The sequence below is a fragment of the Oncorhynchus clarkii genome, chromosome 10, assembly GCF_045791955.1.
Source record: "Oncorhynchus clarkii lewisi isolate Uvic-CL-2024 chromosome 10, UVic_Ocla_1.0, whole genome shotgun sequence".
NCBI lineage: Eukaryota > Metazoa > Chordata > Actinopteri > Salmoniformes > Salmonidae > Oncorhynchus > Oncorhynchus clarkii.
Window position 1 is genome coordinate 62,279,708 of NC_092156.1, and position 14,593 is coordinate 62,294,300.

At 43.3% G+C, this 14,593-nt stretch overlaps 1 protein-coding gene across 1 annotated transcript; it reads left to right on the forward strand.

Annotated features, from left to right (window-relative positions):
* Nucleotides 1-1,980: 1,980 nt before the first annotated feature.
* LOC139418960 (uncharacterized) lies at nt 1,981-14,271 on the forward strand. Its single transcript, XM_071168754.1, has 7 exons — nt 1,981-2,492; nt 3,333-3,463; nt 3,648-3,839; nt 7,172-7,330; nt 7,885-7,996; nt 8,831-8,958; nt 12,747-14,271. The coding sequence occupies exons 1-7, from the start codon at nt 2,210-2,212 to the stop codon at nt 13,683-13,685; spliced, it is 1,944 nt and encodes a 647-aa protein (XP_071024855.1). The 5' UTR covers nt 1,981-2,209; the 3' UTR covers nt 13,686-14,271.
* Nucleotides 14,272-14,593: the final 322 nt, after the last annotated feature.

Consider the following 14,593-nt stretch of genomic DNA (forward strand, 5'->3'; position numbering starts at 1 on the left):
CAAGAGTATGAAAGAGTCACAAGGGTAAAAGCAATCAATCCAGCGATATTTAAGTGACAAGTGGATTTTGCATTTCAAACACAGGAAATGGATGGCTGAAAAAGACAGATTCTCAGGTGGGCTGGGCATGCGCATTGCTTTGTTTTAGGCCGCAAAATAAGCAGCGACGCTCCTCTGGGTGTAAACTGTGGATTTTGAATCTAAAATTCTCCTGCATAGAATGGACCCCGCTTTTACTGCGACACAACGTAAAGCCAATTCTGCAATAAATGACAGGAGTATATACACACACAAAATGGTTGACCATTTAGGCTTGAAAAAATAACCAAATCACATCTTAAAGAAATACTTTTAATGATTATTTGTATGATAAGTATAAAACATTAACAATTGTGCACATTTATAAAATGTACAAAACGGGACTCTTATTCTGAAGAATTCCAAAAATCTGTGCCCAGAAGTATTTAGTTATACTAGCCTGCTTGAAAGTGGTTTCTGTGTTTATAAATCGTCCTTTACAATGTTCTTGCTGTAAAATATTTGGACATGTAAGAAGTGTCTGTAGAGGTGAGAAGCCGAATGAGATTTCACATGTAAGGTAGAAGTGAATGGACAAGGAGCAAAGAACATTTCCCAGGACATAGACATATCTGATATTAGCAGAAAGCTTACACTCTTGTTAATCTAACTGCACTGTTCAATTCACAGTAGCTATTATAGTGAAAGAATACCATGCTATTGTTTAAGAAGAGTGCACAATTTTGAACAGAAATGCAATGATCAGTCTAAAACTTTTCACATACACTGCTGCCATCTAGTGGCCAAAATCTAAATTGCAACTGGGCTGGAATAATACATTATGGCCTTTTCTTGTATTTCAAAGATGATGGTACAAAAAAATAGAAAAGGACGGTTGGTTTTTTCTTTGTATTATCTATTTCTTTTCAAATGGTACTAAGACTATGCATATCCTTGCTTCAGGGCCTGAGTTACAGCAGTTAGATTTGGGTATGTCATTTTTGGCGAAAATCGAAAAAAAGGGTCGGATCCTTATGTTTAAGAGTCTCCAATGCAGAGGCTGTCAGAAGGGGAGAAAGGTTGAGTATCTGTGAAGGTCCGATGGTGGTGAATACCGGTAGGCCTACACTGCAGCCTGAGAAGGCCCTATCACCAGCTGCAGAACCCAGGAATGATTCATGTGAAGAAAGTGGATTTTGTGTCTTTTATAGCGAAGAAAGATCAACATCATTTCTGCAACTGAACGCTTTCCGGGATTAAAATATTTTGTGAGGATCTACATGGTGTACTGTCTCATGCGGTCCCACCCTCTCAGGCCCCAGAGGATTTATTTTTTCATGACTGAATAATAGGAATGTCGTTTTTGGAAATGTTTTACATAATGTTATTTTCTAAGCCAGCAGCATACCACCCTACATACCACTGCTGGCTTGCTTCTGAAGTTAAACAGGGTTGGTCCTGGTCAGTCCCTGGATGGGAGACCAGATGCTGCTGGAAATGGTGTTGGAGGGCCAGTAAGAGGCACTCTTTCCTCTGGTCTAAAAAATATCCCAATACCCCAGGGCAGTGATTGGGGACACTGTGTAGGCTGCCGTCTTTCGGATGGGACATAAAACGGGTGTCCTGACTCCCTGAGGTCGTTAAAGATCCCATGGGACTTATTGTACGAGTAGGAGTGTTAACCCCGGTGTCCTGGCCAAATTCCCAATCTGGCCCTCAAACCATCACGGTCGCCTAATAATCCCCAGTTTACAACTAGCTCATTCATCTCCACTCCTCTCCCCTGTAATTATTCCCCAGGTCGTTGCTGTAAATGAGAACGTGTTCTCAGTCAACTTACCTGGTAAAATAACGGATAAAAACATTTCCTTTCACCAAAATTGAATTCACATGTATTTGATTTTTTTCCCACCTCCGTCCAGTTGGTGGCGGCAACACACCATTTGCTCGTCGTTCGCCATAAAACCTCACGGAAGAAAAAGTAAACGGAAGTAAGCTTTGAACAAGAACAATCTTCACGTTAGCGTTTTTGTTAGATTCATTAACACAATGAAACTCAAACTGTGACTCATTTAACTGCACAGTATCACATACTTGTCCCAGGTAGTCTTTCATTTGCGTTGGAGACAGGACTTGGCTTATAGATGTTATCTAGGTAACGCAACCTAGCTTGTAACGTTAGCTGTTAACAATGGCTAACTGTATGGTTTTTCACACTCAAATAGCCTCCATCATGGAGGTGCTAGCGAATGCAGCCGTGGCAGAGATCTGTAAACTCGTAGACGACGACTATGCAGTGTTTCGTTTAGAAATTTCTCAAAGCCAGAAAGAAAACAGGGGATTGCGGAGGAAACTACAGTTAATAGAACTGAAGGTGGCACGGGAGCGCGCAGAGAGGACAACGCGAGATCGCGTCCTCGCCAGTCGTCCCAGTAGTGTCAAGATCCTCGACCGATACAGAGGAATGGCAAAAGGTACATTTAGCAGAAGGCCGAGCTGCGCGACCTGTCTCCGCACTGCACATGTGTGACTTTAGATGTGATAACCAGAATTGGGTCTTGGTCAGTTTTTGGATAGTATACAATAATTCCCCTGATTACTTGGCTATCTTGTACAAAAACAGTATTCTATTCTAACCAGCATCTCCTATTATTTACTCAATAAAAACAAGCAATATGGAACCTCTGGGGTTTGTGGTATAAGGGTTCCATGGAACATAACAATCTATAAATAGTATAGAAAATTATGAAAATTGCTACCTTACATCCTTGCCAATTCTAGACCGTGTCAATAGTGTATAATATACCGTTGAGCATTGACAGTAGCTAACCTAACCACCTACATTTTTATTTTATCTTTATTTAACTTGACAAGTCAGTTAAGAACAAAATCTTATTTTCAATGACAGCCTAGGAACAGTGGGTTAACTACCTGTTCAGGGGCAGAAAAACAGATTTGTACTTTGTCAGCTCTGGGATTTGAACTTGCAACCTTTCGGTTACTAGTCCAACGCCCTAACCACTAGGCTACCCTAAGGTGATGTGGTAATATACCAAGGCTCTAAGGGCTGTACTTATGCACAACGCAACACGGAGTGCCTGGATACAACCCTTAGCCGTGGTATATTGGCCATATACCACAACCCCCAGAGGTTCCATATTGCTATTATAAACTGGTTACCAATGTAATTAGAGCAGTAAAAATACACGTTTTGCCATACCTGTGGTATACGTGGTCTGATATGCCATGGCTGTCAGCCAATCAGCATTCAGGGCTCGAACCACCCAGTTTATAACCCCCAATAACTCTCTCAGGTGAAGGACATCTCACTGGAGGTCACAGGAACTTTGTGAAGCCAGCGGGACACAATACATGGAGAGATGACCAACCAATCACTGTTGATGAGGGGAGTGGAACCTCAACCCAGCATGTTATTGTGATAGAGGTTAGTGTAATAGTGTTGCATAAAAAATTACAGTTACTTTGTAAATCAAGTGTGGTTTGTTTATTTCAGAAAGGCTCCCCTCAGCTCATTCACTTGCCATAGGGGAGCTTATGAGACTTCCCTACGACATTGTTATCCAATTCAACTCATGTACCGGTAATAACCTCCTCTCTTCTTGTGTCAGTCTGCAGATGCAGAGGCTGCAGGTCCTGGAGTCAAGCAGGAGAGGTCTGAAGGAGAAGAGGACCCACGGCACAGCAGAGACATTCAGACTGGAGCGGCTGAATCGCCCCCTGTAGCTACAGAGAACCCCACCACCGCCCCAGCGCAGCCCAGGAACCAACGCAGCATCACGGCGATCAGTGGAACGCCGGAGGTTAGTGGAACGCCGAACGTCGTCCTCAAGTCAGAAACAGACATCGAGACTTTAACGGGACTGGGTCGACTGGGCTGTCCTCCTGCTCCCCGCTCAGAGCATTTACTTTATGGTAACTCGAGCCCGAGGCCAGTTCTGTCCCATCAGGACCCAAGTGGCTCGTTATATACTGTCAATGATCCATCCTGTTCATACGCTACAGGGACAGAGATGATACCTAGTGACATGCCTGTGGGCTTAGAGTTACACACTGATCTGTCTAGAGGGGACTGGAACCGGTACAGTAGTAGTGTATACTCTGAAGGGTCCCTAGATAAGAAAGAGGAGGGTCTGGTTGTAGATGAGGTGACTGTGAAAGTGGAGGGCGACGTTCCTCTGACATGGAATGCAGACGAGACTCAGTTAGGAGAAGGACACTTGCAGGGCAACACTAGTGACTTCTTAGACTACAGGGAAAGCTTAGAGACCAATCTAAATTTCACAACCCACTCCCCTTTACATGTGTTCAGTGATCGTGATCCAGTGTCTACGTCAATGGCACCCTCTGATTCACATGGCCGTGTCCTTTTCGATCAGGTATTGAACTCAAACGACAGGGCTAGAGCCCAGACTCAGGGAGGGGGAGCAACATCAGGTAATAGTAAAGAGAAACGGTTTCTCTGCATGTTCTGTAACAAAGGCTTCAGCTGCCTCCAGAAAGTGGAGGTTCACCAGAGGATCCACACAGGGGTAAAACCCTTCAGCTGTACCCAGTGTCACATGCGCTTCGCCCAAGCTGGCACACTGAAGAGGCACCAGAGGGTTCACACAGGGGAGAAACCCTTCAGCTGTACCCAGTGTCACATGCGCTTCGCCCAGGCTGGTGACCTGAAGAGGCATCAGAGGGTCCACACGGGAGAGAGGCCCTTCGCCTGTACGCACTGCAGGAAGAGGTTCTCAGAGAGGAGCTACCTCAGGATGCACCAGCAGAAAAAACATTCCACTCTATAACATAGGAAGTAAAAATTCCACTCGATAGCTTCTGATGTTTAGATCAAACCCTGCATTAAAGACAAAGATGAATTGTCATTGTTGTCAGCAGAAAAGATCCACAGATGAATTTGGAATAATGAGAGTAACAGATTTCAGTGTTGAATATTCCTTTCATTCATACATTGTGTGATATACAGTGCCTTGCGAAAGTATTCGGCCCCCTTGAACTTTGCGACCTTTTGCCACATTTCAGGCTTCAAACATAAAGATATAAAACTGTATTTTTTTGTGAAGAATCAACAACAAGTGGGACACAATCATGAAGTGGAACGACATTTATTGGATATTTCAAACTTTTTTAACAAATAAAAAACTGAAAAATTGGGCGTGCAAAATTATTCAGCCCCCTTAAGTTAATACTTTGTAGCGCCACCTTTTGCTGCGATTACAGCTGTAAGTCGCTTGGGGTATGTCTATCAGTTTTGCACATCGAGAGACTGAATTTCTTTCCCATTCCTCCTTGCAAAACAGCTCGAGCTCAGTGAGGTTGGATGGAGAGCATTTGTGAACAGCAGTTTTCAGTTCTTTCCACAGATTCTCGATTGGATTCAGGTCTGGACTTTGACTTGGCCATTCTAACACCTGGATATGTTTATTTTTGAACCATTCCATTGTAGATTTTGCTTTATGTTTTGGATCATTGTCTTGTTGGAAGACAAATCTCTGTCCCAGTCTCAGGTCTTTTGCCGACTCCATCAGGTTTTCTTCCAGAATGGTCCTGTATTTGGCTCCATCCATCTTCCCATCAATTTTAACCATCTTCCCTGTCCCTGCTGAAGAAAAGCAGGCCCAAACCATGATGCTGCCACCACCATGTTTGACAGTGGGGATGGTGTGTTCAGCTGTGTTGCTTTTACGCCAAACATAACGTTTTGCATTGTTGCCAAAAAGTTCGATTTTGGTTTCATCTGACCAGAGCACCTTCTTCCACATGTTTGGTGTGTCTCCCAGGTGGCTTGTGGCAAACTTTAAACAACACTTTTTATGGATATCTTTAAGAAATGGCTTTCTTCTTGCCACTCTTCCATAAAGGCCAGATTTATGCAATATACGACTGATTGTTGTCCTATGGACAGAGTCTCCCACCTCAGCTGTAGATCTCTGCAGTTCATCCAGAGTGATCATGGGCCTCTTGGCTGCATCTCTGATCAGTCTTCTCCTTGTATGAGCTGAAAGTTTAGAGGGACGGCCAGGTCTTGGTAGATTTGCAGTGGTCTGATACTCCTTCCATTTCAATATTATCGCTTGCACAGTGCTCCTTGGGATGTTTAAAGCTTGGGAAATCTTTTTGTATCCAAATCCGGCTTTAAACTTCTTCACAACAGTATCTCGGACCTGCCTGGTGTGTTCCTTGTTCTTCATGATGCTCTCTGCGCTTTTGACGGACCTCTGAGACTATCACAGTGCAGGTGCATTTATACGGAGACTTGATTACACACAGGTGGATTGCATTTATCATCATTAGTCATTTAGGTCAACATTGGATCATTCAGAGATCCTCACTGAACTTCTGGAGAGAGTTTGCTGCACTGAAAGTAAAGGGGCTGAATAATTTTGCACGCCCAATTTTTCAGTTTTTGATTTGTTAAAAAAGTTTGAAATATCCAATAAATGTCGTTCCACTTCATGATTGTGTCCCACTTGTTGTTGATTCTTCACAAAAAAATACAGTTTTATATCTTTATGTTTGAAGCCTGAAATGTGGCAAAAGGTCGCAAAGTTCAAGGGGGCCGAATACTTTCGCAAGGCACTGTATAAGCCTAAAAAATTGGTTACATATTGTGTTTGTACTATGTAGGCAATATGATGTTCATAAATGCCTATTTCATTGCTTCCGTTCAATAATTCAATAACCCCCCCAAGACACTTGAATGAATGTAGTTTATCAAGTTAATGCAGATTGTTTTGTTGATGTTTGTGTGGTTTTCATATGGTGTATTTAACACTTGTTTATGTTTATTAAACACAAAATGTGACTTTTCATTCTAAGACTTTCATTCTAAGACTTTCATTGAGACTATCTTTAGTTAGCATCTATATACACTTACTAAATATAGCTACACATACCCACACTAACAAACACCTACTGCACACATCAAAATAGTTTAGTCGGGTTTGTCTGACTTTTGACTCATCATAGCTGACTTGTTTTCTTTACCTACAACATCATATTTTTGTGCACCATAATGGGTTTAACAACAATGAAATCATTATCCATGTTGAAAGTGTGTTTTATCGTGTGCGTATATGTACCTGAGGGAGTATATGTCTGTGTAATCTGCATCACCTCTCTCTTCCAGGAGGAGGGTCCAGATGTGGTGCTGGTGAAGGAGGAGGGATATGAGGAGGGTCTGGGGAACCCTGAGGGGACCATGGTCATGGAGGACAACCAGACTTCACCTCTTGAACCCACAGAGGAACCATCTGAGCAGCACAGGACCACACACAGTCTCACTGAGGTGAGCATACGGAAACTACTGTCTGAATGGTATTAGGTCAGGACCCGTATCCACAAAATGTGTCAGAGTAGGTTTGCTGATCTAGGAGCAGTTTTGCCTTTTCTATTTGGAAAGGTCCTAGATTAGCACTCGTACTCTGAGACTCGGGGCCCAGGTCTTGATTAATGTTGTTGTAATTGTAGGACGATACCTTTGAATTATTAGTTTCATTTGATTACTTCACACTCTTTAAAGTTACATGCTAGCTGTACCTGAAGACTTCCAGTCTTTGCGCTAAGCTGGTTTGCGCTGGCTCGCAAAATTGCCTCTAACTTCCTGCACACTGGACCCAGAGACGAAAAAATTGTATCCACAATTTAATCTGACTCTGGGGAAGTAGATAATTGCCCATATCATTAACTATCCCTTTAAAGAGTGTCACGTAATCAAATTAACTAACATGTTTGCATAGTACTCATATCAGTCCCTCATTGCCCAATCAGAAGATGCTCCATAGCAGGGTGCTCATATCAGATTTCTTGATCCAACATCCTCTCACTCTGTATCTCTTACAGTCAGTAGACATGGAGGATGGGAAGCCTGATCTGCTGCTGGTCAAAGAGGAGGCAATAGAAGATGGATCAGAGAGCATTGATTTGATGAGTGGACTAAAGATGGGGGAGCAAAGTAAGAGATAAATACATATAGCCTACATACTGTAATAATCTTCAATGGGAATCCCTATTCCCATTGAAGATTATTACAGTATGTAGGCTATATGTATTTAATACACCTGGCTATTATTTTTTTGTAATTAACACATATGAAACAATATGAATACTTCATTTATTAAACAATATCAATACAATTTGTATAAAATACACACAAAAAAAATATGTACACTGAGTGTACAAAACATTAGGAACACCTGCTCTATCCATGATATAGACTGACCAGGTGAAAGCTATGATCACTTATTGATGTCACCTGTTAAATCCATTTTAATCCATGTAGACAAAGGGAGGAGACAGGTTAAAGAAGGATCTTTAAGCCTTGCGACAATTGAGACATGGATTGTGTATATGTGCCAATCAGAGGGTGGGTAAGACAAAATATTGAAGTGCCTTTGAACGGATTATGGTAGTAGGTGCCATGCGCACCGGTTTGAGTGTGTCAAGAACTGCAACGCTGCTGTGTTTTTCACGCTCAACAGTTTCCTGAGTGTATCAAGAATGGTCTACCACCCACAGGACATCTAGCCAACTTAACACAACTGTGGAAAGCATTGGCGTCAACATGGGCCTGTGGAACGCTTTCAACACTTTGTAGAGTCCATTCCCCAACGAATTGTGGCTGATCTGAAGGGAAATGGGGGTGCCACTCAATATTAGGAAGGTGTTCCTAATGTTTTGTACGCTCAGTGTATATCAACATAAGTCAGACATCACCAGGCAAATAACACATTAAAAATCCATCCATGTGTCATGTTTGTTAAGTCTGGACAGTAACCTCTTCCTGCAGGTGGTTGGCTGGAAGCTAACAGAGGAGACTGGGAAGCCATCTTGGATTCCCAGACCCAGACGTGTGCAGGCAAGAGCCCGGGGGACAACATCACTGAGCAGGCCAGGACGAGAGGTGACATAATGGAGGTCAGTGGATGGGACTGTGTCCTCAACTCTGGGCTGGGGAACAACACTGTTAACCACAACCAGAAACAAAAATGTGAATACAAATCAACATTCAAACTTAGTCTCCATGACGACAGACTGGCTGAGACCAGGGCTAGGCATAGATTTTGTCTGCGAGGGTGGGGAGGTGTCCGTATGCAGCTGGAGAGAACAGACACAGACTCGGCTATCGATGCTCCGTCCTGCTACTATAGTTGTGATTCAGAGAGACTGATGACGCCTCAGGTTAACCACCTAACAGGTGCTGCCTTCAGCCTGCCTTCTATAGGATCTATCAACTGGAACATGGACCCTGTGACAACACAGACACTCCCTGGCCTCCGTCCTCCTCACACTCTCCTTATGTTAATCCAGACCTCAGACAGTGCCAATGCCCCAACACTAAATGGCTACACAAGCCCATTGACAAATGACAGTAGTAGAGATGGAATAAGTAAAAGTGATGGCGCCAAAGAGAAGCGCTTCGCGTTTTCATTTTGTGGGAAAGCTTTCAGTTTCCCCAAACAGGTGGAGATCCACCAGAGGATGCACACGGGGGATTAATTGTTCAGCTGCCACCTGTGCCGGGCCAGTTTCTCTGACTATTCCAACCTGAAGAGGGTCCACCTAGGGGAGAAATTAAATTGCCCCCAGTGTGAGAAGAGGTTCTCCCACCAGCACCAGCTGAAGGTGCACCTGAAGATCTACGCAGGAGAGAAGCCGTTTCCCTGTGTTCTCAGAGAGGAGCTACCTCAGGATACACCAGCAGAAAATTCACATGGCCCATGTATAGTGAAATGTAATGTAGTACTAGTTATACTGAACAAAATGTAAAAAATAAAAATATAAAACCCAACAATTGGGTGAGTTACAATTTATATAAGGAAATCAGTCAATCGAAATGAATTCATCAGGCCCTAATCTATGGATTCACATGACTGGGCAAGGGTGCAGCCATGGGTGGGCCTGGGAGGGCATAGCCCCCCCCCCCCACTGGTGAGCCAAGCCAATCCTCTGGGGAGCCAGGCCCAGCCAATAAGAATGAGTTTATCCCCTAAAAAGGGCTTTATTACAGACAGAAATACTCCGTTTCATCAGCTGTCCGGGTGGCTGGTCTCAGCTGATCCTGCAGGTGAAGGGTTACACATGGTCTGTGGTTAAGGCCAGTTGGATACAGCCAAATTCTGTAAAACAACATTGGAAGCGGCTTATGGTAGAGAAATGAACATTCAGTTCTCTGGTAACAGCTCTGGTGTACATTCCTGCACTCAGCATGCCAATTGTACGCTCTTCCTCAAAACTTGAGATATCTGTGGCTTTGTGTTGAGACAAAACTGCACATTTTAGAGTGGCCTTTATTGTCCCCAGCAAAAGGTGCACCTGTGTAATGATCATGCTGTTTAATCAGCTTCTTGATATGCTACACCTGTCAGGTGGATTATGTTGGCAAATGAGGAATGCTCACTGACAGGAATTTAGACAAATTTGTGCACATTTAAGAAAAATAAGCTTTTTGTGCGTATGGAACATTTCCGGGATATTTTATTTCAGCACATGAAACACGGGACCAACACTTTACATTTCTTTAAATATTTTTGGTCAGTATAGTTTGTTGGTAGTTAATTCTGTTGGTTTTGAATGTTGTAGGGAACTGGATGAGGTGAACTGAGGAAAGAATTAGAATGATAAGGTGATGGTTGGTGTGATTGAGTCTGTAAAAATGCTTCACTGATGAAGTGACAACTATGTCCCTTTAGGTTGATGCTGGTGCTTTATAGTGAGATAAAGATAGTGCCTTAGTTCATGTTTACTTGACATGAAGGTGTATGTAATGTTGAACTTTTCTAAAGTATTCTAAAAAATGATTTATGAAGTAGTGAAGCTGTGTGTAAGTCCCGTATGTAAGTGTATGACAGTTTTGTTGAAATTAAAGACTAAATCGACTGTGTGCTGACTGATTTGTATTTTTTTTTTTAATTTTAGTTTCTCTCATCTCAGTCGAACCAAAACATTACTTATTTCTTGAATCAACACATACAGTGCATTCAGAAAGTATTCAGACTTTTTCCACATTTTGTTACGTTACAGCCTTATTCTAAAATTGATTAAGTCGTTTTTTTCCTTTATCAATCAATACCCCTAGTCATATTTGCACATTTACAAAAAAGATATTCCAAAAATGACCTTATTTACATAAGTATTCAGACCCTTTGCTATTAGTCTCGAAATTGAGCTCAGGTGCATCCTGTTTCCATTGATCATCCTTGAGCTGTTTCTACAACTTGACTGGAGTCCACATGTGGTAAATTCAATTGATTGGACATGATTTGGAAAGGCACATGCCTGTCTATATAAGGTCCCACAGTTGACAGTGCATGTCAGTGCAAGAACCAAGCCATGAGGTCGAAGGAATTGTCCCCAAGAACACAGTGGCCTCTCATTCTTAAATGGAAGAAGTTTGGAACCACCAAGACTCTTCCTAGAGCTGGCCGCCTGGCCAAACTGAGAAATCGGGGGAGAAGGGCCTTGGTCAGGGAGGTGACCAAGAACCCAATGGTCACTCAGAGAGCTCCAGAGTTCATCTGTGGAGATGGGAGAACCTTCCAGAAGGACAGCTATCTCTGCAGCACTCCACCAATCAGGCCGTTATAGTAGAGTGGCCAGACGGAAGCCGCTCCTCAGTAAAAGGCACATGACAGCCCGCTTGGCGTTTGCCAAAATGCACCTAAAGGACTCTCAGACAATGAGAAACAAGATTCTCTGGTCTGATGAAACCAAGATTGAACTCTTTGGCCTGAATGCCAAGTGTCATGTCTTGCGGAAATCTGACACCATCCCTATGGTGAAGCATGGTGGTGGCAACATCATGCGGTGGGAATGTTTTTCAGTGGCAGGGAATGGGAGAGTAGTCAGGATCGAGGGAAAGACGAACGGAGCAAAGTACACAGAGATCCTTGATGAAATCCTGCTCCAGAGCGCTCAGGACCTTAGACTGGGGCGAAGGTTCACCTTCCAACATGACAATGACACTAAGCACACAGCCAAGACAACGCAGGAGTTGCTTCGTTCACATGTACGCCTGCCCCACCTGTCAGAAACGCTACGCTGAAGCGTACTATGTGAAGAGGCACCAGGCCGTTCACACCAAGGAGAAGCCCTTCAAGTGCAAATTATGTTACAAGAGCTTCTCCTTCCTGATTAGTCTCTGAATGTCCTTGAGTGACCCAGCCAGAGCCCGTACTTGATCCCGATTGAACATCTCTGGAGAGACCTGAGAATATCTGTGCAACGACGCTCCCCATCCAGTCTGACAGGGTGTGAGAGGATCTGCAGAGAAGAATGGGAGAAACTCCCAAATATAGGTGTGCCAAGCTTGAAGCATCATACCCAAGAAGACTCGAGGCTGTAATCGCTGCCAAAGGTGCTTCAACTAAGTACTGAGTAAAGGGTGATATTTCAGTTATGTTTTTTTATAACTGTTTTTGCTTTGTCATTATGGGGTTTGTGTGAGATTGATGAGGAAGAAAAAAAACTTCATACATTTTAGAATAAGGCTGTAATGTAACAAAATGTGGAAAAAGTTAAGGGGCCTGTATAGAGCATTGTTTTTTATATAATAAATTGCAGTGCCGCCATATAGTTAGGTACTTGAATCACAATGTTATAGATTGGCTTGACTGTGGTTAACATTTTATAATATGTTTCTGTTTGTACAGCAAAGAGTTTCTTATATAAACCTTGATGCTTTTCTGTACAATCTTTATTTGCAGTCTGCAGTCCATGAAGACCAACTGATACACGGTGTTGCTGGCGGGAGAGACTGGACCTCTGAAGCTGCTGGTCACAAATCCTGGTCCCGGATCAGGACCCTGGATCAAGAGCCGTCACTCTTCCTTTCCGAGTCGGAACCAGGACCCAACCGCGGGGGACAGAGACTCCACCACAACCACTACATAGAACACAACCAGTGGACAGGTGGACTGAACAACAACAGTCCTGGTGGTCATCAGAGAGACAGAGGCTCCAGCCAGGGATCCAGTCTGCAGCCCAGACCCTTCTCTTCACAGTCTCAGTGCAGGGATGAAGCAGGGCCTGGGGCTGATAGAGATAGACCCTCCTGTTCCTATGATACAAACACCACAGTATCCATGATGGACAGAGTAGGTCAACCAGGGCTTCAGCCTTCACAGAGAGTAGTGGGAGATGCCCCTGGTGGGAGTCTAACAGGAAGTCTGTCTTCCTCTTCAGGATCTCGCCTAATGCCTGGTGACTGGGTTCATAGGAAGCCTGGCTCTAGCCTTCCTCAGTTACCTCATGGTTACCCCACGAATATAGACAGGGTCAGGATGGGCGTTCACCACGAGCGGTACCTAGCCTGTAGCACAGCACACAATCCCAACAACACCCAAACAATGGCTAGAGGTCAAGGTGGGAGCTCAAAGACTAACCACCTGAGGGTGGTGTCTCCTGCTTCTACCTCTGGTGTCATTGGGTCACAACGTGTGAGGCCAAGCGTTAGGACAGACGCCGGCAAAACGTACGCCTGCCCCACCTGTCAGAAGCGCTTCGCTCATGCGAACTATGTGAAGAGGCACCAGGCCGTTCACACCAAGGACAAGCCCTTCAAGTGCAAACTATGTTACAAGAGCTTCTCCTTCCTGACTAGCCTTATCAGACATAGGAGTGTCCACAACGGGGAGAAATCGTAGCAGTGTGGCTTGAGATGTACGCAGGGGATGTCTGTGAACTATTCTTTAGTTTAATTATTATAGTTATCATGTCTAGTGTCTTGGGGTAAGAGGGTAATTAACCACATACCCCTCATTAACCTTTTGTTAACTTGCTATTTGAAATTGGATTGTAAATACCTGTTTTTATGAGAGTTGCTAACACACTGTGCTTTCCAAGCAAGTCTTCTCTCAGCTTTAAAGACAGTGATCATAGGAGATTTGAATTGTATTATAATAAGCAGTATCTTATTTCCAAGAACAGCGCGAGTACCTTTTTCATTGAACCACACCCATTGTGTAAATGGAAGTGAACAGTGACAAATAACTATTTCCACGTTAGTGTTTTTATTGTTATTTAGACTTTTATTAACACCCTGGAACTCAAAATATGACTAATTTAACTGAACAACATCACACACTTCCCCCAGTTAGTGTTTAATGCGTTCTGGTAACTCCGAGCTCCCCAGGTCATCCACCTCTCGTGCATATTTTTTGTTCTGGCACCTCCCGATTTACAAATTAAGCGCTGATTACATGATTAAACAACCAAAGTTATTCTACAACATTGACTGATTTTTTGCGTCTTGTTTTCGTTCTATTGTAAGGCCTACATGAAATGCACCAAATGTGTTTGTATGTAATAATTCTTGAAAACACATATTGCTGTTTTTTAGAATAAACTCCAATGGCTTCATATTGTTAGGTACTTGAATCACACTGTCAGACATGGGCATGACTGTGATTAACATGTATTAATATGATGTAATGTTTCTGTGTGTACAGCGAATCGTTTTTTTCAGGTATCCTAGCGGTTAAGAGCGTTGGGCCATTAACCGAAAGGTCGCTGGTTTGAATACCCGAGCATGACTAGGTGGAAAAACCTGTTG

Coding starts and splice junctions, on each gene's coding strand:
- LOC139418960 (XM_071168754.1), top strand. CDS start 2,210: ATGGCTAACTGTATGGTTTTTCACACTCAAATAGCCTCCATCATGGAG. Junction 3,840..7,171: donor CGATCAGTGGAACGCCGGAG/GTTAGTGGAACG, acceptor TCTCTCTTCCAG/GAGGAGGGTCCAGATGTGGT. Junction 7,331..7,884: donor CCACACACAGTCTCACTGAG/GTGAGCATACGG, acceptor TATCTCTTACAG/TCAGTAGACATGGAGGATGG.